Source organism: Cebidichthys violaceus, unplaced genomic scaffold, assembly GCF_023349555.1.
Source record: "Cebidichthys violaceus isolate CVI_PGR_0920_01 unplaced genomic scaffold, fCebVio1.0.p SCAF_6, whole genome shotgun sequence".
Lineage (NCBI taxonomy): Eukaryota > Metazoa > Chordata > Actinopteri > Perciformes > Stichaeidae > Cebidichthys > Cebidichthys violaceus.
Genome location: NW_027176816.1, coordinates 4,668,218 through 4,694,919, shown reverse-complemented (window position 1 = coordinate 4,694,919; position 26,702 = coordinate 4,668,218). Strand labels below are relative to the sequence as shown.

At 42.0% G+C, this 26,702-nt stretch overlaps 2 protein-coding genes across 3 annotated transcripts; both read left to right on the top strand.

Annotated features, from left to right (window-relative positions):
* The first annotated feature begins 332 nt into the window (after nucleotides 1-332).
* Nucleotides 333-7,896, top strand: b4galt3 (UDP-Gal:betaGlcNAc beta 1,4- galactosyltransferase, polypeptide 3). Of its 2 annotated transcripts, XM_068733381.1 has the most exons (9): nucleotides 333-612; nucleotides 1,185-1,278; nucleotides 1,376-1,940; nucleotides 2,065-2,300; nucleotides 2,603-2,793; nucleotides 2,895-3,017; nucleotides 3,919-4,023; nucleotides 4,658-4,995; nucleotides 5,397-7,896. In XM_068733381.1, exons 3-9 carry the CDS (start codon nucleotides 1,658-1,660, stop codon nucleotides 5,561-5,563), a joined length of 1,443 nt encoding a protein of 480 aa, XP_068589482.1. In that variant the 5' UTR covers nucleotides 333-612; nucleotides 1,185-1,278; nucleotides 1,376-1,657; the 3' UTR covers nucleotides 5,564-7,896. The 2 variants fall into 2 exon arrangements, with proteins under 2 accessions (XP_068589482.1, XP_068589481.1); XM_068733380.1 differs by having other exon boundaries at nucleotides 4,658-5,468.
* Nucleotides 7,897-11,150: 3,254 nt separating this feature from the next.
* Nucleotides 11,151-24,480, top strand: atp6ap1lb (ATPase H+ transporting accessory protein 1 like b). Its single transcript, XM_068733848.1, has 7 exons — nucleotides 11,151-11,344; nucleotides 19,048-19,085; nucleotides 19,634-19,716; nucleotides 21,000-21,238; nucleotides 21,619-21,669; nucleotides 21,807-22,050; nucleotides 22,377-24,480. Exons 1-7 carry the CDS (start codon nucleotides 11,211-11,213, stop codon nucleotides 22,611-22,613), a joined length of 1,026 nt encoding a protein of 341 aa, XP_068589949.1. The 5' UTR covers nucleotides 11,151-11,210; the 3' UTR covers nucleotides 22,614-24,480.
* The last annotated feature ends 2,222 nt before the right edge of the window (nucleotides 24,481-26,702 follow it).

The following is a 26,702-nucleotide window of genomic DNA, read 5'->3' as shown; positions in this document are numbered from 1 at the left end:
CAGAGTTTCAGAGTTGGGGACACTGGACTGTTTTTTTCAGTTGGATAACTGTTTAAATCTAGTTTACGCTTGCTGGTTTCTTCAATGTTAACTATCCAAGCAGGTTCGGTTATATGTGTTGCTTGAAGCCAAAATACATTTCGCTGCATAACGTTCAATTAATGATGGCCGAACCAACTTCCAACTTCTGATGATTCATAGTCAGAATATGTATGCATTCATCAATCAACCATCGGTTTCAATATCATAATTTCATTTTCAAATATGCCGCTCAGTGCGTCGTCACCGCGGTTGTGCGCCCATCAGCCCATCTGATCCAACGGTACAATGATCCAGCCGTGTGTCGATGAGGCAGAGCGCACTTGCCTGTGTTGACGCGGCGATGCTCTTGCGTGTCAACGCGTTTGCAGCGCTCTCTAAGCAGCTACGGAGAGATTTCGCCTCGGATGAGAGATTAGGAGGAGGAGGAGGAGGAGGAAGAGGAAGAGCGACCAGCATCAGAAAAAAAAAACCTCGCTTTATTTTGGTCCATCGCGTCTACTCGGTGGCAGCGGCCCGTGGATTCTCCGAGGAAGCCGGGGGCTGGATTTGAAATGTCGCAGGGATGTGCTGGTGAGTCGGCTGGTGCTGCAGAGCTTGTGTGCAGCCTAAAATAAATATCACGGGTTTCAGAAAGAAGCCTTTATCCTGTCGAATGCATGTTATTGACACATTTTCATCTTCAGCCACGTTAACACTGTACACAATATCTTGCATAGGCCCGACGATGTTGATGTTGATAGGCTAATCACCTAGTTTGAAGGCTATCTGTACTGATTACCATGGCGCTGCTTCTGCTCCACACTGATCTATTTTACATAGCAATGGATTTGTGTTTGCTCCAGTGATTCTTGTCAGCTCCAGTGTAGAAGCCACAAGGCTTGCTATAGCATGTGATTGTTTGGACGAACAGGGAACTGTGATGTTGGATTAATTTGATCTGCAGCAGGCATCAGCGTTTCTTCTATATAAGCTCCATGGAAATGTCACTGCTGAAAATAAGCCATTCTAAATAAAGAAGCAAACATGACATTTGTTTGTAGCTGCCTGTCATTCCCCAGCTTATTTTAGCTTACAGTAGACTACTAAGTAGTACTGAGACAAATCTGCTTCTGCATTGTTACTCACTCTTGTTTTTATTACAGAAAGCTTGATGATGAAAGGAGGAAGAGGAGGAGAGAGGTGGAGTGAGCCCATCCTGGCCCAGGACAGGTTTTAATTAGACCCTCGTAATAGCAGGTACCCTCCATCTAGATTGATGTAATTAGATGTTGATGTTAATGATAACAAGCAATACATACAATTAACTCAAATTATTTTTATTCTTCCTTCCCAGTGACGTCTGTGGTCAGGAGGTGATGGCAGTGCTGACTGAGCTTCACCACCACTACTACCCATTCCTACAGATGGACACACCCCTCCTGAACGCCTGAGCCTGCACTGAGCGCTGCCTCCTTCCCCTCCTCTCCTTCTGCCTCCCCTTGCTCATTTCCCACCTCTCCCTCCGTCATCCTCATCCAGTTGCCACTTGTTTCCCCCTGCCCCATCTCTCCTCCCACTCCTCCATCCATTTTCCCAAATTTTGAATTTGACTGTACCTCTACGATCTTACTTTATTATGGCGTGCTACGGACGCTCTCTGGACTCCCCGTGTACACTGGCCTTACTGGTGGGCTTCCAGTTTGCCTTTGTTCTGTATTTCTCACTTGGGGGCTTCAGAGGCCTGGTGTCTGTCCTGGTGCACACCACAGGGCCAGAGTTTGATTATTCTCGACCTCACGACGTCTACACCAACCTCAGTCATTTGGGAGTACCGCCTCCCCCGCCTCGCAACTCTGGCACTGGACCCCCTCCCACAGGACCCCCGCTGAGAGACTGCCAGATCCCCTCCCCACTGCTGGGTGAGAGAGCGTGAGGGGTTAAATGTGCGATGCATGTACAGAAAAAAAATGCAGAGTGAACGATTGTGTGGCATTCTAAGCTGACAGTCAATATCACTTCTATCACTTTTTTTCTTTCCTCCAGTCGGACCTGTGTCTGTCCAACTTTCCTCTCCTCTGTCCCTGGAGGAGATCAGACAGAGGAACCCGTTGGTGTTGCCAGGCGGTCACTACCGGCCTCCTGACTGTGAGCCCCGCCACCACACAGCGATAGTGGTGCCATACCGGAACCGGCAGATCCACCTCCGTGCCCTCCTCTATCACCTGCACCCCTTCCTGCAGCGACAGCAGATCCACTACAGCATCTATATAGTGCAGCAGGTATGGTTATCTATGAGTGTGTGTTTGTGTGTGCATTGCTGGTTAAAATGTATTATCTAGATGTTTTTTCAGAGTGTTATTCAATAGCTTGCATTGTCTTTGTCATGAGAAATGCATACCGTTGTGCTTGTGTGATGTCAGTACATCACCAAAAAGAGTCTGAGAGACAGGTGTCCTAAAAACCAGGGCAAATAACACAATATTTACTCACACATTGTGCTCTCTCATGCTTGTATTTGTTTTAGACGTAATACATTCATGTGTAGCTGTGTGTTACCCTCTGTCTCTGTTTCTGACTTCAGTGGGGGAACGGTACTTTTAACCGAGCCAAGCTGCTGAATGTTGGGGTGCGGGAGGCCCTCAGAGATGAAGACTGGAGCTGCATCTTCCTGCACGATGTTGACCTGCTGCCCGAGAACGACCACAACACCTACACTTGCCACAAACAGTTCCCCACACACCTGTCTGTGGCCATGGACAAGTTCAGATACAGGTAGAAGCAAAGTGTGTGTGTGAGAGTAGATGGATTTCTACAGTGTATTGTGCTGAGACATTATTTTCAAGAATTGTACATTGGTGATATGACCCTCCCAGGCTGCCGTACCCACAGTATTTTGGTGGGGTGTCTGCAGTGACCCCAGACCAATACATGAAGATGAATGGCTTCCCTAACCAGTACTGGGGCTGGGGCGGAGAGGATGATGACATTGCTGCTAGGTGAGGAGGGACAATGGAGCAGAGGTCCTGCATGTAAACTGTGCATGTGAACATGTGAGATGTGCATGGGTGTTGAGCATCAGAACTGCATGCACAGCCACTCAGCTTCTTGTACTTTTTTTTGTATGTCTTTTGCGCTACACATTCCTTTATTTTCTCATATTTACAGTGTCTGTACCACATGTTTTCCTTTTCTTTGACTTTCATTTCATCTGTTCTAACATCATCTATCATCGTCACGTCTCCTCCCACTGCTGTGGCTTTGCTGTGTGTCTCTTGGAGTGGGCTCAGTGAGTATGTTCGCATGGACTAGCTGGTGGATCTGGGCTGTGCTGCGTGCTTATGAGTTTTCAGGCAGTTTTCATCTCATTTCTAGGCTGCGGTCCCCTCTGTCCACTTTCTGGCTCTTCTACCGTTTGCTAATCTGACAGTGAAAGGAACAAGAAAATTGAAATGAAAAAAAAAGCTTGCGCTAATTATTACATGAAGCAAAACTACGAGAACATTTCTCCCCTACTTTTTGTAACACTTTGCCTTTTGTGCATGATGTTTGCAACTTAAAATGTATCATGTACTGGACATTCACAACATTAGCTACACCGTGTTTTGATTGACTTAGATAACTGGGGTGGTACACAAGCACCAGAGATGGAAAAAGGGAACCACAGTGTTTTCCACCGCCTATAGGCCATAAAAGTATGTTATTCTCATATGTCACCCACAATTCTGTTTGTTTTCTTTACTTTTCTGCTTTTAGATGTGTCCCTTAGAGGCTAGATGTACTCAGACTGAGTGTTGCTTTGTGTTTTCAAAAAATAACATGACTACTATGATTTAATATTATTCTGACTGTGAATAACAATCTGCTGTTCCTGTTGACTCTTGTGCGCTTCCTATCTAGGGTACGTCTATCTGGCATGAAGATCATGCGCCCTCCAGTGGCCATTGGTCATTACAAGATGATCAAGCATAAAGGAGACAGAGGCAATGAACAAAACCCACGCAGGTACCAGATAGACACACTTGCAGACACACAAAAATTTCCCCTTTTGATCTAATTTTGTAGGGCAATTCGGATGTTTCTGACAGAGTACTGGGATTAGAATTATGTTGTCTTTACAATAATGATGTTTAATTTTTCACTCAATTTTTCCACAAGTCACATTCACATGGGAATATATCTAAACCTAATTGAAGAGGTCTTTTTCACATGGTATTGTTAAAGAAAAATTTTACATTTTGGAAAAGCTTTGCTTTTTGACTTTCCTGCAGAGAAGTTGATGAGAAGATTGATGCTACTCTCATGTCTGTCCGTTAAATATAAAGCTACAGCCAAGAAGCTGTTAGCTTAGCATAAAGACTTGAAACGGGGAGAGACAGCTAGCTAGCTCTGTCCAAAGACAACAAAACCTGCCGACTAGCATCTCTAGAGCTCACTAACACGTTTTTATCTCTTTAGATTAATTCAAAAACAGATTGTGTAAGCTTTGGGCCTGCCTCTAGTCTTTGCTTGCTAAGCTAAGCAAACTGTTTCCTGGCTGTAGCAAATCAACACATTTCCCATAATGTCCTTTAAAGTCTGCCCCTGAAATGCACACACACATGCAAACAAACCTGTGATATTATGTATGTCTCTCTAGATTTGACCTTCTGAAAAGGACCAGACTCAACTGGCGCTCTGACGGCCTCAACTCTCTGACCTATGAGCTCCTTTCCAGAGAGCTGGAGCCTCTCTACACAAACCTCACCGTTGACATCGGAGAAGACCCCCGTGTGCCCCCCCAGGGTAAAGCACCCAGCCTCGTGAAAACAGCAACCCCTGTCCACCAACGTAGCACCAGCAAGACAGGGGGCGCAACCAAACCGGAGAAGAGGCAAGAGAGCAAAGGGGCAAACATGACTGTGGCTAAGCCGGCAGGTGAAAAGACAGAACCGGCCCCGTTAAAGGCAGCAAATCAGACAACACAGGAGAAGACAGGTGTGGTGAAATAGGATGAGCTGTATAATAAAAGGACTGCATCTCATCTGTTGCATAAGTGGCTGCCCCTTCAGGAAAGCAGTGTAAATCTGTTCTGTTGTGGGACACAAAGTACACCAGCTTTCTGTGCTCAGTGCAGGTTAGGGATAGTTATGCAATGGATCGTATGAACAAGCCCTTTTTGTCTACAGGGGTGCATTCAGGAACACGACAGAGTCAGCTCTTGGTTTATCATCCACTGAATGTGACTGTGGCTCTAGTTACTGACAGAAGTCTGAGGCTCATGACTTATTTGGGGCCAGGAGAAGAATGGTAAACGACTCAGTTGTATCCACTTAGAGGTCCAAAACAAACTAAATGAAAATGAGACAGCAACTATATAAATCTCTGCTCTTTTCCAGAAAGCGCAACTCGTAAGCAACCCATCTGCTGCCAGCAGACCTGCAGCTTCATCCAGTTTGTTCCCAAAAAACTGCTGCTGTCAGTCCACCCCACTCCACGGTGGGTTTGTGTTTCTGTGCCTTCTCTCTTTAATGCGCATTTTATAGACTGGTATAGCTGCTTTTAGACGCTGACCTGGGGTTAGTTTTACCTCTCCTGCCTCGCAGGCAAATGTTAGAAAGCAGGGAGGCTAAAGCTGATCCTAGATCAGGACAAACGATTTGTTCCAGGACTGCCGTTTTATATTTGTGTGCATTGATCAAGCGCTGACCAACTCCATAGTTATCAGACAATTCTAGAGTTTATATTTATATAGAGAGACTTCTTTATTTGTTTTCCAATTTCTTTTACTCGTCCTTCCTTACAGTATGGTGCCTCTCTCTCTGACATTTAGTTCCTAGACAATCAAATCATACGGGAAGATAACTCTGTATCCAACCACATAACAATGTGAGGAAATATTATCATGATGAGTATCTTTACACCTGTCAGATAAACATAGACTTGGCATGATAGTTGTTGTCTAGTTTGACTATACTCTTGATACATGGATAGACCTATGCTTCTGATATTATCTGTGATTTTATTATTTTACTTTTTGTCGAGTCAGGTATGGGTAAAAGACAAACTTGCAGACAATATTGTAGGCACATGACTACACATTCTGCCAGTTTTTAGATTGTATTTTAATTATAAAGAGGTCATAGTAACGAAAAAGCACTGTGTATAGATCTAGGTCAGCTTTGTACTAGAAGTCCTGACGTCTTCACAGAGGGTCTCAGTATATTAGACCCTGGTGTATCTAAAAGCTATAAATGAATGTCTGCCTCTACTTGTCTGTCACTTTTGTATTTTAAAGGAAAGGAGACAAGAAAGAAGGACACATGTTTATTAGAGAGAAAATGTCATAATTTGATTCTGAGGGCTAACAAATTAGGACATGCATGTAGGTAATTTATGCTGACAGATCAATTATCATCTACTTTACGTCTCACAGACATTCAGTTTTTGTTTCCATATTATCCATTTGGAATGTATTATTTTGAGTTGACCTTTTGTGAAGGGAGAGTTTATCAGTTGAGTTTAGTTTATGAACATGGACTTTATTCTGATCACACGTAGGATTTCTTGCTGCTATAAGGAAACGGTGAACTGTGTAATTAATCAGCTTGAAAGATGACATATTGTTACACACATTTTCTGGTGTGGAGTTGAGTTGTATCACACTAACAAGTAATGTATTACTTTTACTAACTTGAATGTATTTAATTTATTCATTTATTTATTAAGTGACTGATAAAGCTCAATGCTGTGTTTTAGGGGTTGAAATGACTATTTCCCCTTCATACCATGTTATGTTATATACTCCACGTTTCTTATGTTAACATTGTGCCTCATGAAATAAGACCGTTACTGAAGGACTGAATTCACACTGCTGGGTTATATGTGACTGTCCTCTAGTGGTACAGTGTGGCATTGCGCCAGCTAAGAGGAACCAAGTACTGAATGAAACTGCAGTGTTGTGACATGAATGCTAATCACTAATGTTGGCCATTCACAGGTTTCAGCCAATCAAATCTTTGCATTGCTCTGCGTGGAGGGTTTCTCTTTTGCGTAGTATCACATGATTGATCCTGCCAGCTTAAAGGTGTAGAGACTGTAACTCTGTATTTTACTGGTCTACAGAACCAAAAGCTACACGGAGAGTGTTTATGAATGGATATAGTTTTATAGAAGGAATCTGTGTTTATTTATGATGAAATATTGCCGATTATAAACAAAGAGTGCAGTCTTGACTGAGAACATTGGGAGATAATAACGCTCGATTTCTTAGCTTTGTACTACATAGTAGTTTAATTGCATATCAATAGATAATATATCCACCATATATCATATTGCCTGGGACAATGCCTGTATGACATGAAACAGTGACACACTAAAAGTTTAGGAGGTTATGTAATCTAAACAGATTAATCAGCATACTGTGTGCTTACCTGGAGATTGTTCTATATTTAATAAATAGGCTAGTTTTTATAAAGGATGTTTTCGCATCGAGTATCGGAAATATATACTGTGTTGAATGCAAATTCAGTAAACAGGATTGGGACTTCATGGCAACAACTTTTTTATTTTAGGAGTTAATTTGCTGTCATTAAACATGTTTGAGAAGAGTAAATGTGATTGCTGAATAGAAGGATGGGATGCTTATGTATTCATGACATATAAGACGTAATTAATGCATCACTTATAATTAAGGACCATCATATTTACATCATTCAATGATACCTGTCGTCTTAGGTTGCCTTATTTATTGACCATGTCATTAGTATGAAAGATTGTAAGTGTGTGTGTGTTCATGTGTGTGCTTGTGTAGAGAGCAAGGTCATCAAGAAAGGCAACAGAGGCAGTGAACTATATGATGGACAGTGTTGTTACAGAAAGCAAATATATATACCAATAAAAAACACATAATCAAAATGTGTCTCCTCCCACATCTTTTATTAAACACATTCATGCAATGTCATAAATGTAGAGCTACGCACACTTATACACTGTACTATACATTCCATAAATACTTGCAGTGATGCACTTACCCTCCCACAACACTCAAGGCCTTTTAATGATCAGGCTTTAGCATTTTGATTAGTGCTGCTACAGCTCTAAAAGCAGAGATGAGATGCTCATGTTAGCTGGTAGATTAGCAGTCCTATACGTATATCATCGTCAACACATACTGTAGAGCAATCGAAAACTGCACTAACCTGTTAAATCACCCTGTGTAGTGCGGCACTCTGTGCTCCATGTGGGCATAAAGAGCAGGATTAAAAAGTTGCATATGAGATCACAGCTATAAATACACAGTAACCCCAAGATCTGCATGTTCGATCGGTTTCATAATCTAAAATGCTGTATGAGTCACCGAGACAGAAACTGGGTGAACAAAAAGAGCACCTTATAACCAATCCCGAAGCAAAGCCAACACAGAATACAGCCTCACTCAGAGTTGAAATAACACATGTGATAGTAGTATAGAGTACTGTTTTTGACAAAAATAGATTATTGCAGAAAAGCAACTCTGTGGCAAACAAAAGTAAATGATACTTCACAAATGAACGCTACTTTTATGATTTTTGAAGGGTAAATGCAATTGGCAGAAGTAAAAAGCTAACGCTAGGCTAGAAACCAACTAGTCTTTGGTCACATAAGAGCGAACACATAAAAAAAACAAGGCTTTAAAGGCAGACTATCGGCATGATGGTGTTTAATATCCCCTAGACTTCTGCTATCTCATTTAGCCACTTGTAAGCACCCACCCTTTTAAAGACAAGTAAAAACTTCAAATTCAAGAGAGGTTTATTTACTGATGTATTTTATGTCGTAGAACAAAACGTGACAATCTCTTAAGCTTGTGTTACCTCATTTCAGGCATCTAACCAAATCTCCATTTAAAAAAAACACCAGAAGTGCAAAAAGTTTTACTAATTTCAACACTGCAGGTCTATAGTTGATAATAGCTTACTAACAGGTTTCCCTGTTATTTTGTCCACCCCTGCATGATACAATGTCTTCAATACATTAAATGCTTATGGATAAACTCTGTAACATTGAACAGTAACCAATGTGGCCACAGGTTACAATGATGGGATCATGGTGGTAAATGCCTAAACGTAGTGTAACAGTAGCACAAGTAGAGAAAAGTCACAAAGACAGCAAATGTTTTCAGAAATGTCAGTTACACAGCAATATCTCAAGTTCGCTAACATTAGCCACCAGAAGCTACTGGTCATACCAGATCAAGCGGCTGTAGAGAATATTAGAATGCTTATGATCTCAACTTTTCCTTTATAAGAGGAATTGTGTGGTATGTAATCTTTACAAAGTTACATAATCTCACTTTGATGAATATTGAGGCTCTTCTCTAGCCAAATCATTGTAGCCAACCATATTTCTGGTGCTTGTTGTACTAAAATAAAATGTAATAAAATACAAATGTTTTATAAGTACACAGCGATAGTGAGATAAACTGTCTGTCTATCCAGTATGTTATGTTGGACATGATGTTATGAGACATCATGGCGCAATATCTTCTTTTAAAGTCCTCACACCTGGACATCTTTCTGCAGGACGTTCTGTGATGCAGTCACTGTGGGATGGCAGCAGTGACAGTTTAGTTTGCACTTTCCCTCCAGTAGACTGACACACTGGCCTGTTGAAGTGACTGTGGCAGGCAGATGCAGGGGGCTGAGACAGCCTTTAGTCACCTCCTGTTACTGTATGGCCTACGAGACACAGCTGACCTCTCACACACACACACACACACACACACACTCAGCAATACCCTCTTAGCACACACACACACACACACACACACACACACACACACACACAAACACATGCAAACGAAATGATATAGACAATATAGTCCTACAAATTATGACACATGCTCATAAATGTGAGGCACAATAGTTACACAACAAAAGACACACAGATGAGGCAAAACAAGAGTATGTTACTGTATTTTTACAATACATTATCCACTTAAACACACCAGTCCCACAGGCTGCCGAAATACAGGGCAACTCATAATTTACTAATAGTAACATGGCGTCTCGGGTTTCAATATTTAACTCAATATTAGCCATGGTATTACTTCCAATAATCAGGTAATGGTTATATTCAATAGTCATATATATATTTGATTGTGTGTAAAAGCTAAAACTAATCGCTCTACAGTCACTCTTTTAGTGTGAATCATTGCCACGCATCAATGTGAAAATCTAATATGATAATACGTCACAACATTTGGTTATATAACCTCTCTTAATGTTCTGCTCTAAAAATCATTATATCATTGGATATGGAAATAAAAGATGTAAGCGGATGTATCAAGATCTTGAGGCATCGCATGCATTGGGGGCTAAATAATGAGGAGAAAACTGGATTGGCCATCAGGGTCGTCAGGGTTGGACCCTCAGTCCCGTCTCATCTCACGGCTGCTCAGCTGCTCCTGTCATCCATATTTGCAGCCTCAGTGGACAATTTTCTCAGCCGTGGGCCCACTCAGCGCTCACAACAACACATAAATCAAGTGAATTAATTCTGCTTTTGTGGAAGCGTTCTGGAGATCTAGGTCATGCAGTCATGGCCCTATTTTTTTTTGTGGCCACCTAAAGTCACGTCAACATCCTCCTATCCTCCTGCACAATCTGACCTTGACATTCCCAGGTGATTTTCCACAGAGGTGTGTGTGTGTGTGTGTGTGTGTGTGTGTGTGTGTGTGTGTGTGTGTGTGTGTGTGTGTGTGTGAGTCAGCTGCTGTGACTGAGTGTGTTTGTGTGTGTGCTGGCTCATGTGCTAACATGGATGTTTAAGTGTGTCTACATGTGTATGGATGTTTTATTTTGTAGGTAGCACAGGTATGATGAGATGTGTTATGAAAAAGAATGAGCTGCTGTCTATACATAGGGCTTGCCTGCGGCTATGTGTGCATGAAACAGAGGAAGAGAAGATAGAGAGCACAGGAGTGGATGTGGGAGGGGGGGGAGCAGAGTGTGAGAGGCAGAGGGAGGATGACAGAGAAGGGAGTAGGGTGGGAGGGAGAGGAGAGGAGGAGGGAGGGTGCAGTGAGGGGAATGTGACGCAAGCTAATCGTCTCTGCTCGCCGCTGATTGGCCGTGGTGGCTGCCAGTCAGAGGAGCTGGGAGTCAGGCACTGCTAGGAGAGCAGATTATGAAGCTGAGCTCAACCAGCGGCAGTCTCCTTTCATTGTCTCAATGGCTGCACACGCATTCCTCCTCTGCTCCCTCGCCTTGCTGTCCGCTCTCAGCCGGCCTGGGCTCTCCTTCTCTGAGGAAGAGTTTCAGACTGGACTCATCTATGAAGAAGTGCCTAAAATCATTGACAGAAGGTAAATCCATCCTCTCTATGTCTGTGAATGGAGGAGGGGTGTAGGGGAGGGGGGGGGAGGGAGGATATAGGGAGATGCATGCGGGGATGCTGGGATGCTGATGTGTTCTCTTGGGGTCTTTCTTTCTCTCCTTCGCCTCCCTTCCCTTCTCCCCAATGCCACCTTGGTTGTATCACACAGTGCATGCAGGCAGTATTGGTGTATCAGAGAGAGCTGAGCTGCGAGTCTTTGTTTGTCTCAGTTTTGGACACTGCATTAGACGCTGCTCATCGATCACGAATGGGGCTGTTGTCTCTGTATAGTAGCATTGGTCTGGCAGAAGGGAAGCTAAATAAGGCTGTGGCCCTGGGCCTGCAGGGAGAAAGGGAAGGACAGGAGGAGAGAAGAGGGGGAGCAGCACGGAGGGAAGGTAAACAACGATGGGACAGGGAGGAGAGGAGAGGATGCATCAGGGATGGTCTGTTGGGGTCTGTTTACTGATGCAGTCATTGAGAGAGAGAGGGGAGAGAGAGAGAGAGAGAGAGAGAGAGAGAGAGAGAGAGAGAGAGAGAGAGAGAAGGGAATTCTAGCCGACTATGTCTGCATAATGCACATGCAGTCCTGCAGGTCAAATCTGGATAAAATATTCAGAGCCCCAACCTGAGGGCACTCACAACAGTGTCACAGGGACGAGACTGAATCAGCATCAGACAGGGCCTTTGCTGCCTGCTTATAGAGACATCAACGCAATGATACTGTGCCAAAACCATGTAAGGCTCTTGAAACTATGCCATGCATCATTGTTCACACAATCCATAGCGCAAATGCTTCAAAGCCAGAATATGCTGCAGTTTCTGACACAGTGCTCGTCAATCATTGTTCATGACTTGCCTCGTTGTTGCACTTTCTGGATAGTAATACACTTCGGAGAGTGAAAGATTGTTACTGCCATGCTTTCATTTATTGCACAAACAATATCTGTACACATGTTTGCAAGTATAGGGCACAGATAACTTGGATTTAGAATTCAATATACAAAGTCTCCGGAGATTGCTTTCATTCCTGCTCAATCTGGTGTTTGCGAAACCCTGACAGATCCCTATCTTAACTTTTCACCGCAGTCTCTCCGACGGAGAACGGCGACATTGATTTCTCCTGGGGTTTCAAGCCTTTTCCCCGGATCAAACTTTGTACATAACTCTCCAACGTAACAGTTGCAGTCTCTGGTCACAGCTCTGACACACTCCAAGATACTGTTATATAAGAGCAGCCTTTCATTCCAGAGGCCTTGTAGGGTGCAATACATAGGTTAGAAATGCAGAAGAAAAGGTATTGTGAGTTAGAAGCCTCTATAGCTGATAGACTTGGGGCTGCAGACAGATGGGAAAAGAAAATGTTCAGTAAGCCTTATTTTTTTGGTAACTGACATGTGCTGTACTATGACAAATATCCAACTGGACTATGATTGATAGCCAAGAACATTACAAATTTATTAAAAATACTAGATGACCCACTGTATGTTTATATATATGCCTGAAAAAAAATCCATTCATCATAATACAAATACTTTCTCGGAAAGTATTTTAAAAGAACAATTTAGAAATAATGACGTCTTTCACTTTGCCTGTTTGAAGCAAAATAATTGCAGTTCAAGAGGTCATAAATGATTTGACAAATGTTAACAAATTTTTTATATAACGGTAATAATCTCTATGGTAGCAACACTTGTAAAATAATCCAAGCATTATACATTTCTGATGAAAATGATTCAAATATGGGTACAGATTAGGGGTCCAAAGACTAAGTTGTAATTTTTTACTTAAATTACTTCTTCACTCATCCAGACTGAGTCTATCAACAGCGCAGGCAAAGATAGAGCATGAGAGGTAAACTACTGCAAGATGAGATTTTGCAGCTGTAGTTTACAGTTGTTTGCAAACGTAAAAAGAAATGCTGTTGTAAGCTTTTTTTATTGCTATGAAGAGAGCAGGAAAAATGGATATCACACAAAGCTGATCACAAATATATACAAGTCACACATTTTATTTACAGTAAAATCCTTGTTGAGTTTCCAGTGAAACCAGTGGTAAATTAAACTGATCCAGTACATTTCTCAAACAATTACACAAGTCAATTAGATATGACCCAATTGCTGGAGCCTGCTACAACAGACTCAAATTACATTATATCATTGACACTATCTAATGAAAATGGCCCCTGACGCATTTACAAAGACTGAATGGGGTCAGCACAATTAGAACAGATCTATCCATATTAACTTAAAGTAAAAGATGCTTTAAAGACAAACTGCACTGCAAGACTTACTCATGCATATTTGCTCCTGTTTGTTGATCTGCACTGTAAATGAATACAGTCTCAAGTTTAACTAATATGTTGTTTGCTTATTTGAAGGTTTATCCGTTGCAGTGTTAACATGTGCTTAAGTTTATCTTAAAACTGTTAAACACTGACAGACCGACCCAAATATAGACACAGATTAGAGGTCCGAAGTATGGGATTTCCAGTAGAAGATGGATCAGTGATGAACCTTTAAGGAAAGGTTAAAGGGTTCAAAGACCACCAGCTAATTTTTACAATATTCACATATTAGTTAGTGAGAAAAGTCAACTATAATGTATTCATGAGTATAAACATGTTTGTGACTCCCCATTTGAATGCAGTCATGAGGTTCATATGTGTCCACACCAGCATTCGATCTCAGAGGCCGAGGAAGATTTACATAATTCTAGCACTTGACCCGAGGTTAAATTTGAAGCTGCAATCAACACTAGACTAAAATGGCAGCATGGCTGTGGGAGGTGTTTTGGTAAACTCCTAAAGCTTAATCTGTACTAATAAATCTATTAATAGGCTAGTACCTGGCCCGTGTCGGATTAAGACACGATTCCCTGCCGTATCAGGGACACAATAGTTAACCCCAAACATGGAGTACTTTTTAATGAATGAAATTAGAATATATTTGAGAGATACCCCCAAAATATTACTGTCTCTGAGATTAACATCATTTTTCAAATAGTTCATGCTGTAGGCGACATTGTGCAATACTATCATAGCTGGGTATACAATTTCATGTAGGCATAATATAAGGAAATATGAGCACAAAAACACGTCACTGTACTCTGATACAGTATTGATATACACAATGGTTAGAAGCCCAAATCTAACGGCTAAAGGTTCGCATTTTAATGCTAAATATTACCTTTTGTGCTTTTCTAATATTTCTAATGAAAATAGATAACGAGCTAAATCAGCCACACAGAAAATAGATGACTACTGTACTCAACAAAACTATTACTCCCCAGCACTGTATCCCTGTTGTAAGATGTAGAGGCTAGGTTGGGCTGATCCTGGTTTACAGAGCGTCTCAGAGGCTCAGCACCCCATGGTAGCCGAGGAGAAGAGGATTTGTTTACAAGTTTGTGGAGCAGGCACCACACCTTCTTACTGCTCAGCAGCACACAGCAGAGGCACAGATGAGGGATCCGTATACAGGCTTTAATAAGGACGTCCAGTGAACATAATGTATTGACCGAGATACCGTCAGTGGCGTAAATGATTCTCATTGCTGTTAATATTTAAAAGCAAGACACTTACTCATCTAAAATTAACTGCAATCGTAACAGACTAACGATCATCATTGTGTGGTGAATCCTTTACTGGTAATTTGGACATATGTTAAGTGTGTGTGCATGTTTGTGCACACATATTTAGGGATATATGCAGAGGGAGCGAGGTGAGCCAAGGAGTGGCTCTGGCATGGCTTTGATTATATAAAGGGCCTGTTCAGCACCCAGGCACCGTGTGACAGGCTGAGCCAATGACGGGGCCGCAGCAGTCCTGGGTTGCTGACCTCGCGAAACTGGCACAGGAACAAACGGCTGGGCTTTAGTTAGCACTCACGCTCACACAGACTCCTCTGGCTCCTTCCAGCCAGCTGGGGCCTAGGTGCAGAGGAAGGAGTGCTTATTCACTTGTGTTTGGGATGGGCTGGGGTGAAAGGGGGGGGGGGGGGGGGGTGCATATGCAGCGTGTTTACAATGACACAAACAGTTGTTAATCCCCAACTGTAGCTGTGCTGTGTTTACATAAATTCATAAATATGTAAATCAGATATGGGATTTAGATGTCTGGGGGGATTTTTAAATCTTTACGTTGTCATAACATTTTTAAGGTTTTTACTTATAAGTGCAGGTGATGAGTGAGCAGCATCCAAGTACCTCCCATTCCACTGAGGTTTCAGTCACAACTGCCAGCTGCCAAAGGCATAGTGCTTTTGGCAGCTCTTTCATATACAAACATGCTTACCCAGCATTCACCTGGGCAAATGTAAATATTTGGATTCACCATATCAGTAAACTGTCATATTGTTACCATGAAATAGTAGATGCCAGCATGTGCCTACACAGACACAAACACACACACATCCCAGGGAGTAGGTTGAAGAGCTGGTATACAGGAAATGACAGCATAGTACCTCCCTGCTGATCACTTATTCACTCTACAAGTCCATATTTTCAATAGACCTACAGCCCCCATTATCGGTTCTGGACTGAAGCTTAATTCAATTCGGTTTGATTTATTGAGAAAGAGCCACATTATTACTCTACAGCTGTGTGATAGGTGACCTGAAACGAAGTCAAAATCAATGCCGAGCATGAAAGAGCAATCTGCAGCTACACTTTGCATACCATGAGCTTGTCTTACTGCAGAGATTGACCCTTTGTCTGTTTTTCTTCTACGTTAAAAGTACATTTGGCGAGGGGATACCAGTTACACAACTTTAAGTAAATGACCTGACACTGCTCCATTTCAATTTAGCTCGATTACAATGGTCACGGTCAAAGTTCAAATTTACTGGATGGGTGCACAGTAAGTCACGATTTTGGAAGCCAGTGCAGCTCTTTTAATTAGCAATTGAACTGTTCCGAATACCACAGGCTGTGACATCATGTCTTAATCTCTTCATCTTGTTCAGGACCTGTGTCTCTCCATATTTGTGCTCCAGTGGACCTGGCCTGTGCTTACCACTAATCCAAATCCATCTGGCATTAAACTACACAATATTGTCCAGGTGGAAACTGCACCACAGGGGTAGATAACTGCTCCTGGCTGCTAGAACTGTCTGACAACCTTTACCCAAAATCTGTAACTTCCTGTGCTATCAGACACACTAATGCCTTTTCATCTGTTAGCTTCTGCCAAAGTCTGCTCACTTTGTTTTGATCTTTAATTACACTTCCCTGTCCTAGACCAATAAGTTTAGGGTTTTTTTTATGTGAGAATGAACTAGACCAGTGATTCTCAACTGGTGGGTCGCGACCCACAAGTGCGTTGTCAGTGGGTGCGGATCTTTGCCTGAAAAAACAAACAAAAAAACTTTTATTTTGAAGGGGATTTTTTATGCAGCAGAGTTATTCACACTCCTTAACTGTATTTGGCGTTAATGCCTTGTAATGCTAAATGACACCCATTTCACAGTATAGAAGAACACCACAAAGTTTGTTTTCATGCTAATTGAGCGAAACGCAAGTACGACACCGATGGATTTTCTTACATTGAGGACAAAAGAGGACAAAAACCTCAGCGTGTTTTGTGCAGCGAGGTTCTGGCTCAAGAAAGCATGAAGCCGTCAAAACTGAAGCGGCATTTGTTGGATCAATCCGCAGAGGATCAACTGAAAACTATACCTCTGTCAAATGACACTATAAGTAGGAGAATTGAAGACATGTCGGATGATGTCAAACAACAGACCACAGCTTGAATTAAGGCAAGCGGTCATTTTGCATTACAAATGGACGAATCTACAGACATAACAAACAAAGCAGTTTTACTCGTTTACGTGAAACATGTGGGACGGGGACTGACGGGAACAAGAGAGCTCCCTACTACTACGACTGCAGAGGACATCTTCAGCTCAGGTTCAAACTGCACCTTCTTTTCATAAAATACATTTGAGAAGTTGAACATTTGGGTCGCGACTTGTCATTAAGGGGTCATGGTGGGCAGCCAGACCAGTTGAGAACCACTGAACTAGACAGATGCATGATCTCTTTAATCAGTCATCAGATGGATGACTGAGTCTACAATTTGGCCCCTGAGCCAATCAGTGAAAATGTTGTAGAAAAAGATTCATCATTTCCTTGGATCTGGCCAAAATGTTGTAAGATACATAGCCCCATACCCCCTTCACATTATGGAAAGAAGAATATGAGAAAAGCCTGATAATGTTACAAATTGAGATTAAATGAGACTACCTTCACATGTCACACGGCTGTACTCTCTGGCTTGTGGAAGTAAGAAATAATATAGTACAAATAGAGATTTTTGTCCATTTCCTGACCCTTTTGAAATGTAGGTTGGAGTTCATAGATCACTGAACTAGAGTACAGTATATGGGGCAGCTCTGCCGCTGTCTGGTTCAGAGAAACAAAGTATGAACAGTACTCCACAACAGTAGTCACAGCTATTGACTAGCTTTTGTGTGTTTGATAAATATTCAGGTCATCCTCAGTCTATCTTATGTATCAACTATAAAAGCCCTCCCTACAAGATCACAGCGGTACTATTCAACTAAAGAAAACAAAGATGAAGATGAAGGTTTTTACACACATTGCCTTTATTGTGCTGTAATTCATAAAATGATCTGAAATACTAATGACCAGAGCTGATGAACAAACAGGCTGAAGTATTGCCTGGTGACATGACAAAAGACACGCTAGTTGTCATGCCCACTCCCACCAGGTTTTAGGGTTTACCTTTTACAAGTCCTGTATGATTGGCTATTGTGAGGAGATTAGCACGCCAGATGTTTAGGGACAGACTGGGGCAGAACACACAGCAGTCAGAGCATTGGGTGGACCGTCACAACAAACAAAACTAGCCATGTCAGCGCCGCCCAGTAAGCCCACTGCGGTCGTATGACGTCTTTGATTAGACAGTTAAAAGGATCAGGATTAACTTCAAGAGGTCCATGGCTATACAGGGTTTAGTTACAGTGAGAAGTGCACAGCTAGGGCAAACATGTGAAGGAACAGGAAATGATCCCTCCTCTTTCACTTGTTCACTATGTAGGTCAGTTCCACATCAACAACCAGTCATTTAGTAAAAGCAATACACCACACAAAGACTGCATTCCTGCATCATAGACACCAAGCAAACCTGTGGAATGATTCTGCAGGCAAAGTCTTGTGAGTTTATACATATATATATATATTTGTGAGTGCTCTTATGCTGTGCATTGTGCAGTCCCATGTAGACAAATATTTTAGCATCATACAGTGTATATTGCAAAAAGTTAGTTAATCAAATCAAAAGTTTGTGTATTTATTTTTTTCATTATGGTCACTTTCATACATATTCAATACAACAGTAACCTTACACTGTTTATATATGGCATGTTTAGTGGAAAACCATATTTTGTAAATGGCATGCACAAAACATAATATATATAAGTTTACAATATTAATTTTACAACATATAATATTCATAGAGGTGTTTTTTATATACAGGCCAGCCTGTAAAGCTGTTTTTGTCCCTGTGTTTGCTGCAGCTTTATCAGTAGACAATACAATTTCCTGTTCGAGAAAAATGCTAAATAAGCATCTTGTACATTATGGAGCATTATCAAAAAAAAGAAAAACCTTAAACATTTCCCTGCATCTTGTGATCCCCAGACCTCATTGTGTCTTCTGTCTTTTCCACAGCAAAGAGAACCCCAAACAAGCAACAAGAGTCACATCAAGTAAGTCACAAATCTGCTGTGACACAAGGCCTGATTCAATCAAGCCTGCCATGTTAATTTTGACGCTGATGTGTTGGATAGATAGTACTGACAAATGCATTTCAGTCTTAATGCTGAGACATTTTTGCTCCAACGGATTGTGAAGTGCGGCTTGTGCGTGATCCATACACCTTAGTGGCAAATCAGATGTGTTATAATCAGGCTCTTTGATAAAATGCTGAAAGAAAAAAAGATGGAGACATTCCTTTATATTCTGTGATTGCAAATCATATGTTTCTGGAACAGTATTTGTAAACACTGAACAATACTACCGTAACTGAAATAAACTGCTGATGAGTCACTGTGATGACGCAAAGCTGCTGGAAATAGATAGGAGCCTGAGCAGTACGCAGGATCTCTCTGTGCTTATGTGTGTGAGTCTGCGGCGTGTGTGAAATCGGCTGAACTTTTATGATTATGTTGCAATCTGCATTGCAGCATTGCAATCAGCTTAATGTGTGTACTGATATAATCTTTCATGGTGCAGTAATGTGTGTACGTGTTTTCAGGTCAAGATGGTGGGTACGGCTTAGACAGTGAAGAGGTTATTTTGACGCCTGAAGATGAAAACCCACTCAGGAGAATACTGCAGGTACACACACTCTCTCTTCTCCCCTCACTATCGCCACCATCAGCCCTCTATCTTTATCTGCACATACACATGCACATGCACACACAGACACACACTGGGATGCACACAAACAAAACAGAGCATACTCTCAGCCACACTCTTTGACCTTGGATGTGGGAATGGTGTTGGTCTCACATTCACCAGAGTTTAATCATCCGTGCCACCCACACACATACGACCATTCTAACTGAAAGTGCATTGAAACTATATGCTGTTTCAGCGAATGCATTCAGGCGCTATATGGATCAACTGATTCCTTGCAGTAACCTCTCCTAAACTACCAGATTCAGTATTGTAGCTTTTAAAATGTTTTGTTCCATCCAATTTTTATCCAAATACTTTACAATAAAGAAACAAACAAACAAAAATACAATCACTTCATAGCCACTGTGACTGCCACTTTACATATCTTGTAAAACAGTGCTGGATTAGCCCAAATGCCCTCCAATGAGATGTGGCCTTTGAGCAAAGAGATTAAAAAGCTAGAGGGGGCTGTTTCTATCTGCACAGTGCAGAAATGCAGTCTAACAGCTACCACACTATTATATGCAAATTCAGAAAGCTCCTGTTTTCTAGAGAGAAGGCAACACGGCTCCATCGTCATTTGAGATTCAGTGGTGGTTGGAACACCTCAAAATGACAAGCGTAAATTGCCCATTTTAAAAATTGGACCTCCATAAAAGGGAGGTACAGATACCAAGCAAGCTTGGTTTGGATCAGTTATATGGAACACATCAAGAGCTGTTAGGTGGTGATACATACAGCTTGCGTTGTTGTAGAAGAAGAATGATTTGACTGAAATGGCTACATATATGGAGGAATCGGATAACTTGAATGTATGGACTCTATTGCTGTGTCCCTGTTCAGTGGCTGGATCCTCCAACATCTGCTTTTCTAGGCTGAATTCCTACTAGTTTGCCACTTTCACAAATTTGAGGTCAACTTCCTGCTGATAAGCTTAGAAATTATTTTCTCAACAGCTATTTTTTTTTGGTTTTCTTGATGCTAGATACTTTTATTCAAGGGCGAACAGGATCAGCAAAAACTTTAGAGCACGCACATTTTGTGGGCCACATCCAGCACCTGAACCGGGGCATAGCTTATGAGTATGTGTCTGAATACAAATCTGCCAGTAGAGGACAGTCAATGAATGCAAAACTGCTGTTGCCCGTGCTGCTGGTTGCCAGTTTACTGCAGTTTCTTTATTTCTTCTGTGCTTATTTCCACTCTTCATATGTTTGCAGCCTTTTAACTGGCATCAGCCAGGGATGTCTCACAGTAAGAGGAAGCTGCTCCAGTCTCTGATGGGGCCTTATGGCCCACTGAGCGTGTCTTACAATGGGAAGACCTGCATTCTGTTCAAGGCAAAGCGCCTGGCAATCCGCTACAGGAACCATACCTTTATTGACCTGACTGAGAAGGTCTTCAACACCAACTCACCAGTGGACACTAAAGGCTCCATCTGCACCAAGGAGAAAGCTACGTAAGTCAACCCTGTGGACAGAAGTAAATCATGTGTTTGAAGAATTTGTTTTGTTTTTTAGTGAATTGTTGCACTATTTACTAGACAGAATGGACACATATGGTCAAATATAGAAAAGCTCACGTATCTACAGCAAGGCATCAGCAAAGCTTTGATACTACTTTAATTAAATATACTTTATTTGCATAAATCTGACAAGGACAATTACTTTCTATTACAATTAGACATGGAAATAGAAACGTAATTATCTAAGAAAATGTGTGAATGTACTGTATTGAGAAGACTAATACGTTTAATATTCAATGTGGCCAGTTGAGATTTTATCTAAGTTACTGTGCAGAATTAGGTGTTTTAAAATGTTTTGCTTTGTTTTACCGCAGGCTTTCCTTAAGGTTTGGTGATGTGGAGGACTTGCGAGGTCTAGTAATCAGGTAAAATGCACATGCTTATTTCAAATATTTTCACTCACCAACATGTTATCTCAAACTAATTAATCACACTGACCCATTATTGTAAGGGCATACGTGTGGACTGTGCATGAGACTAACTACATTGTTTCTTCCGCCAGGCTTCAAATGTCAAACACTTTTTATGAAGCAGCTGGTCAAAACTGGTTCACACTCGACAGTGTTCACATCCACTACAACTGGACCCAGGAGGCCACGTTTAATGCCAGCGAGGTCTACGCTCCGGCCACTTCGTCCTACCATTGCCAGCACGTCAGCAGCCTGCACAAATACGACACCCTACTAGTGCCCAGCTCCCACACTGACACATCCGCTAACTGGCACATCACTTTCACTGATTTCCAGGTACACTGTCGCACAAGGGGCACAACCTTTTCTGTGCTAGTTATGTCTACACATTAACTGTTGTATCATAGTCTTTCCCCCCGTTTCCTACTTGTGAGCATGTGTCTGTATGTTTGTGTTCTGCCTGTTTGGCTGTCAGTCCAGGGTCAGTCTGTTTACCGTCTGTTTGGCACTTTGTCAATCTGTCTGTTTAGCCATCTGCTATAGGCAGTTTCAACCTGTCCATCTGCTCAGTGTCTCTGTGCCTGGTCAGCCAAGTAAGAACCAGTTGTCCTCTTTAGTTTAACCTAATCTCATCTTTCCGCCTTCTCTCTGGGCTTTTCCAGATCCAGGCCTTCAATGTGCAGTCAGACAAGTTTGCGTCGGCCAGTGACTGTGCCACTTTCCTGACACCCGCCATCCTGATGGGCTTGGTGACGTCTCTGATCCTTCTCCTCGTCTTAGCCTATGCCCTGCACATGGTGGTACACCTCAAGCACATCGACCGCTACGAGGAGCACAAAGCCACCGTCTACTTTCCCCGTAGTCCAGAAGCCGAGTTGCCAGACAAGAACAGCCTGTGAAGGAAAAAGGAGAGCTGGAGAACGACAGGAGAGAGGGAGAGGGAAAGCTGAGAAGAGAAGCAGAGGGGAGTCCAAGTGAATACAAGAGTGAAAAAGTATCCTCCACAGAATATTTGTTCAACAAAATGACAACTTTGCCTGTTCATATGAAAACCTTGTACATCTTAACTACTTTAAGTAAATGCAGACCGTGGTTGGATACTTTTTCTTCTTTTCTCTTTGACCTGCATCTTGGCATCCAGATTTTGAATAAGGCCTTTGGATGTTCCAGCCTCTCCCTTAGAGATGGTTCATGATCCTGATGTCAAAGGTCAAGGACAGTCCCTGGGCCCTGAGGGGCAAGAGCATATACAGGCCTTTACCCCAGTCAGCCATTAAAACCACAAAAGGCTAGCAACTGTAGCTAATACAGCTAACATCAGATGCTCATTGTAAGTATGTATTACATGGCTCACAAGTGTCATATTACAAGCTTCCATCACACACATTGTCTTTCCAGCTTTCATTACAGTGTACTTTGTCTGATACCGCTGCAAGAATTATATACTTCAAACAGTCAGTTTTATAGCTGAAATAGCCGTATTAGCTGCATGCCATAAAAGGCTGGTCTATCTGGGCTAGCACAGTGTTTCCTAATAATAAGGATTACAGAGAGTCTTGCATGGGTTGCGGCTTAAAATAATCAAATATGGCACAAAGTAGAAGGAGCTTGAAAAGCTTTTGAGTGAAAGCGAAGAGAAATATCGGGAACCACTGGTCTAGCATCTGGCTGGAGGGAATGGATCAGCAACACTGGCCCTTCGGAGCCTCTGGAGTCTCTCACCCCACCCCTGAACAAAGACTGCTGCTTGGGACTTAACTGTGAAGTTGCGTTTTACAGACCACAGGCCAGATTAAGGGGGGTCCTACAAACTAGCACAACATTGGTTAGCTGCGAAAGCGCTAGCAAAAAACTATCAAAGACTATACAAGGAACTATGCTGCACAAGACTGCCCTTCTGAGGGCATGGCAGGAAAGCGGGTCTTGCGATGACTTGACTCTCTGAGAGTCAAGCGTTTGGACAAGGGAGGCCATGAGTCCTCCATCCACACCACTGGGTTTGACTGCCAAAGTGAAGCTGCAAAGGAGTTGCCATGAAATATGGTGAGAGACAGAGGGAGACAATGTGAAAATAAAAGCTAACTGTTACAGCTATGTACAAAACAAAAACACATACATGTACAGAAGTGTCACTCTGCGGAGGTCTTTTTTTATATACAATGTAATCATGAAATACTATTAGGTACAGGATGACTATGCTAATCCTCATAACCAAAAGGATATACAAAGCTGTAGATACATTAAGATCTCTATACGATCATAGCTGTTTACTATCTTCAAATATTGCACAACTAATAAAAATAGGTACAAGTAAGACATTGTGCTATGAAGATTGGTGAAAGTATCAATGCATATGATTTTTTCTACAAAGTATAAACATATTATACTGTCTGTCTATTTGTTTTAAGCTGGGCCAGACAATGCAAGATCCAGTTTCATCTAACTGTAAATTACAGTACAAATTCCTACCATAGAAGGACGATACTATGGAATGCCGTCCACCCACCAGGACTTATAGATGCCATTATTATGCCAGAAGTCACACTAGCAGCAGTAACAGCATCAGTAAGTCATTACTACAGATAAAAAAAAACACTCCGCATGACAGTAAATAGATATCTTAACATTCGATATGGCAATTCTGTCAATCTGTAGCAGTGTGAAATGTGTTCTTTGGTCATAAATGTATCCTACAAACTATGGAATGAGTGGAGGCGGTTTGTCCAAGGACCAACTGATGTAGATTGAACAATAAATGGTATTCAGAGGAAAGGTGTGCCGCGTGTAAATGTTACATTTTGTTTTACTGCATACAGGATCACAGAAATCACATATTCTGCTGAGGCTTTTCTTTTGGTGATGAAACTGATCTCAATTGCATGATGTAGGCCTATTTCCCAACATGTTAATCATGTTGCTAATTGTTACTTAACCCACAGCCAACCCAGTGTCCAGGTCTGATGCTAGCTCTGTCTCCCCTTCTGAGTGCCATCTGATCGCTCCTTTCACATTCCCTCTGACCTAGAATGTCAGTACAGCTTACCTGCCGGCACCAGTCCAATCAAACACTTTCATGCATACTTCATAGGCAAAAGCCATATGAAATGTAATCTCATATTCAGAGCCACAATGTCATCTTCTGCTGGTCATGATGCTGTCATAGGATCTATATCCATGGCCCATACACAGTTTTAACAATGTTTTATTTGCACATTATTTCAAAAAGAGTTAAATTACTCACATTACCCAAACAAAGTGTCATACAGGGGACGTGCCCTGTAGTCAAAGACTTGGCGATAACTAGCCGACTGATATTTTTGAATCTGCTGTTATGTTACCTTGAATAATGAGCCACTGAAATGTGAAAAATACTATTTTCAGATGCAATGTAGTAGTCGGACTGAATACCAAATTCACAAGTGGAATCTGAACACCCGTTGTCCCAGTGAATTGTCATTTTGTGAAAACATGCGTGTTGTGCAGCGACATCTAGTGGCTACAACTGGTCCTATCAACTTGCGCTTGACCACGATACTTGGTAACCAGTGTTAGGAAATAATAACATGTTTTAGTGTGAGTAACAATCGGTAAGTAAGACAAGTGCAGAATAACGTTTCGAAATTCAGAATTACTTTACAGTTATTAGTTATATCTGTAGCCGAGGGTTTATATTGCGCCTATATGTTGAGTTTTATCAGCAGAGTGGTGCTGCTGACGATGCGTAGGAAGGAGGCTGACGACTTCTCTCATTTTAGGAAATTTATTTCAGAACAATGAAATGTGGCCATCTGCCAGTTAGATTGAGCGCGGACTGACTGGAATATGAAAAACGTCACGCATAAAAATGTCCATGTACGGGAAGTCCATTAAGTCAAAATACAATACATGAACATTCATCACATTAATTATTGTGTGTGCTCTTGCGCGCTCTTGTGTCGCTAAGAGTAAACAATATTTACAGTCATGTAACCTGAGAACATGAAAAATAGGCTTACATTTTAACACCCCCACTTGTACTCAGGTTGGTAACACAAAAACACCAAAACAAGATTGAACAAATGTGTACCTTTGGCTTACACATATTAGTCACCAAAAAGAAGACCTGCAAACTTTCCCAGTTTGAACTTGCTGACAGGCTTCGTCATCACATCAGCGACCATTTCATCAGTAGCACAATTCTAACACTGGTTAGATCTGCTGTAGGTGAAAACGTTTCCCCATAGTCTACTCCCATTTTCTGGCTGTAGCCCTTGGCGACAAATCGAGCCTTGTACTGGTCATTCCCATCTACACCAGACTTGATTGTGTAAACCCACCTACCCCCCACTGGTTTCTTGCCCACGGGTAGTGTTGTCGGGGTAAAGGTTTTATTCTCATTTAGAGACTGGATTTCCTCATCCATTGCTTTTCTCCATTCTTTTGAATTGTCTGACTGCATTGCTTCACCATAAGTTTGCGGAATGCCACAAACTGCTCTGCAGCAGTAGTCTACTGTGACATGCATCCCGTCACTATCACGGTCTTCTGTTACGAAGTCGCCTAGGTAATTTGGTGCCCTCCTTTCTCTTGTTGGATACCGCCTACTCTCAGGATCGACGCTTGTAACACTTCCAGTTTCATTATGCTCAGTAGACTCATTTGCTGCCCTTGGACTATCGCAATGTGGACTTTTACCGGGTTCATTTTGCTCTAGAGCCTTTTCTGCACTCCTGTTGACCCCCTGCGTCCCCCTAGTCCTGACTCTGTGCCCCACACTGTCATCATTTAGATCTGGCTCATCTGTCTGTGTTTGTTTTTCTGCAGCTGTTTTGCTCACAAATTTCACCAGCCTGTGTTTTTGCACTTTGTTTGTATTTGGGTGATACACCAAATACGCTGGGCTATTTTTGTCGTACCCCACAAAACGCCCCTGATCACACCTGGAGTCAAGCTTTCCCTTTTCCTGCTTATAAGTGTAGCAAACAGACCCGAATCGTTGCATTCTGGAC